Genomic DNA, 2,655 nt, shown 5'->3' with positions numbered 1-2,655 from the left:
CACTGATTTATTTTAAAGCACAATATATAAGAAAATGTGAAGTGTCTAACAAAGAATAAAAAATAGTTTTAAATACAATTTTAAGCTTTAAATAAAGATAAGCACACACTTTTAGTCATAAAAGTACAGTTTTAAAGACCTCTAAGTCTACATGATTGCTAATGGCCAGCTTAAGAACATTAAAGACGTGCATTTATAAAAATCTGAAGAAATTCATTAAAATGTTTTTTAAACATCACAAACAATACAGCTACCATACAGTATGAGAAATGATTTCACGGTCCAATTACAAATGCTTAGGCACCATATTTTATAATATTGTTATCTTATAAACTTACTATTGTTATAAAATTTTTATTATACATTCCGGTTTACATTCTTTTATGTGCCACCTTCAGTCCTATCAAGCAGGTATCTGTATTTTAGTCACACACACATACACACACACACACACACACACACACACACACACACACACACACACACACACACACACACACACGCCTCTCTTTCCCTTGTAGAATGCCCCTTGCTAAGAACATATTTGGTCTAAGGATAATCAGAGCATAGCAAAGTGCTGCTTTAACTGTTTAATTAAATGCTGTGTGTCCACATGGTCTGGAAATGCTGCTTCAGACTTTTTAGCAGCAACATAGCTTCTCTGTAGATCTCCAATCTGTAAGAAACACCAGAAGAAGACCAGGAAAAAAATGAGTAAAGAAGTAAAAAGAGACATACTACAGACACTGTAAAAACTCAAAGGGTTCTTAAAAGTCAAATTGCTTGATTATGCTACTTTGATTTTAAATTCTCTCACCTGGATTATAGTTCAACTGTGAAAAATACATGAGAAAGATAAAATAACCAATTATATAAATAACTGATGTTCCACCAAAGCTGTCTAGTTATGAATTCATAAGCTTATGTTTTCTTTTCCTGTCACTGATAGTATTATAAATATAAAATGACATCTGCACGCTAAAACAGCCATCTCCATATAGCTTGGGAAAACTATTTGTAACATACCACAGAGACATTATTTTGACTGGGGTATTATCTTTTAGACACAAATTTCAAGCAAAAACAATTTTACTTATATTATAACAACATGATCTGGGAGGTCTTAAAAGATACTAGCACAATAATGCTGGAAAGATAACTGTTCAAAAAATATATAACGGGTAACTCTGATTTTCAAAGAACTTTGTGTTCAGGCTGGTCCCAAAGGAAACCACACAGAGAGTCTGAATCTACCTGAATGTATCTTCATTCATTTTTATATTTCTAAAGCCAAGAGAGATTTTTAGTGTGTTAAACAGATTATTCAATTCTGGTAATTTTTTGGTGTAACATATATATGGATTAAAAACACAAATTAAGTTACCTTTTTAAAATCATAGCACTTCTTTTTAACATACAATTTTCTTTTATGGAAATGTATCTTCTGCTTAAAGAACTATCTCATTTGAGTGTTATATTATTAACATGTAATAGTATTCCTGAAAGAAAGGAAATCTTCTTTATGGTTTAACTCTAAGTGGCAACATGGTGCAGTGGAAAAAACTTGAGCTCTGGTGTCACAGGGAGCTGGGCACGAATTCCAAACTTGCCATTTCCACGTGCCTCATGGGAAGTTTTTTAATCTCTACAATCCTTGGGTTCCATTAGCATGTAAGCTGCATGAGGGTGGAGGTTTTTTGTCTACTTTAGTCATCGCCATATATCCTGTGCCTAGGACATTGCCTGGCACATAGGAGAAGCTCAATAAGCAAAACATCAGTTGTATGAAAAAATGAGTAAGGAAGGTGATGGATATACCTACATTGCAGGGTTGCTGGGAGAATTAGAACAGGTAGGCACAGCACCTAGCATTTCCCAAGGGCTCAAAAATGACAACTTATTAATGGCAGCTCATTTTCCTTTCAAAATAGAAATGGTACTAAGGACAGTTTCATATTCATGCTATGAAAAATAACATATTTACTAACAACACTGAAAAGAGAAATTGACAGTTCCACAATAATAGTAGGAGACTTCAACACACCACTCTCAGTAAAGGACAGAGCAAATAAGAAGAAACTCAGCAAAGATACAGAAGACCTAAAGGGCACAATCAGCCAACTGGACCCCCTAGACATATATAGAACACTCCATCCAACCGCTGCAAAGTACACATTCTTTTCCAATGCACATGGAACATTCTCTAGAATAGACCACATCTTAGGCCACAGAGCAATCCTCAACAAGATCCAAAACGTTGAGATAATTCAAAGTATCTTCTCTGACCATGATGCCATCAAGGTAGAAATTAACAACAGAAAGAGCAAGGAAAAAAAATCAATTACATAGAAACTGAATAATACCCTGCTTACACATCATTGGGTAATAGAAGAAATCAGAGAAGGAATCAAAAAATTCCTAGAATCCAATGAGAATGAAAACACATCATACCAAAACCTTTGGGGCACAGCAATTTATAGCAATAGATGCACACATCAAAAAAGAAGAAAGGGACAAAATCAGAACATTAACTACACAACTCAAACAAATAGAAAGAGAACAGAAAAAAAAGCCCACAGCCACCGGAAGAAAGGAAATAGTAAAGATCAGAGCAGAAATCAATGAAATAGAGAACAGAAAAACAATAGAAAGAAT

General features: G+C 34.2%; 1 protein-coding gene across 3 annotated transcripts in view; it reads right to left on the bottom strand.

Annotated features, from left to right (window-relative positions):
• Positions 1-474: 474 nt before the first annotated feature.
• The window catches only part of TTC8 (tetratricopeptide repeat domain 8), a 51,385-nt gene continuing 49,204 nt past the window's right edge, over positions 475-2,655 (bottom strand). For all 3 annotated transcript variants that reach the window (XM_004376658.1, XM_004376656.1, XM_004376657.1), the window contains one exon: positions 475-676. In XM_004376658.1, coding sequence (XP_004376715.1) covers positions 560-676 — 117 coding nt within the window. In that variant the 3' untranslated portion in view covers positions 475-559. The remainder of the gene's footprint in view (positions 677-2,655) is intronic.

Source organism: Trichechus manatus, unplaced genomic scaffold (assembly GCF_000243295.1).
Source record: "Trichechus manatus latirostris isolate Lorelei unplaced genomic scaffold, TriManLat1.0 scaffold00045, whole genome shotgun sequence".
Lineage (NCBI taxonomy): Eukaryota > Metazoa > Chordata > Mammalia > Sirenia > Trichechidae > Trichechus > Trichechus manatus.
The sequence above is the reverse complement of the archived record's forward strand: the minus strand, read 5'-3'. Positions and strand labels throughout refer to the sequence as shown.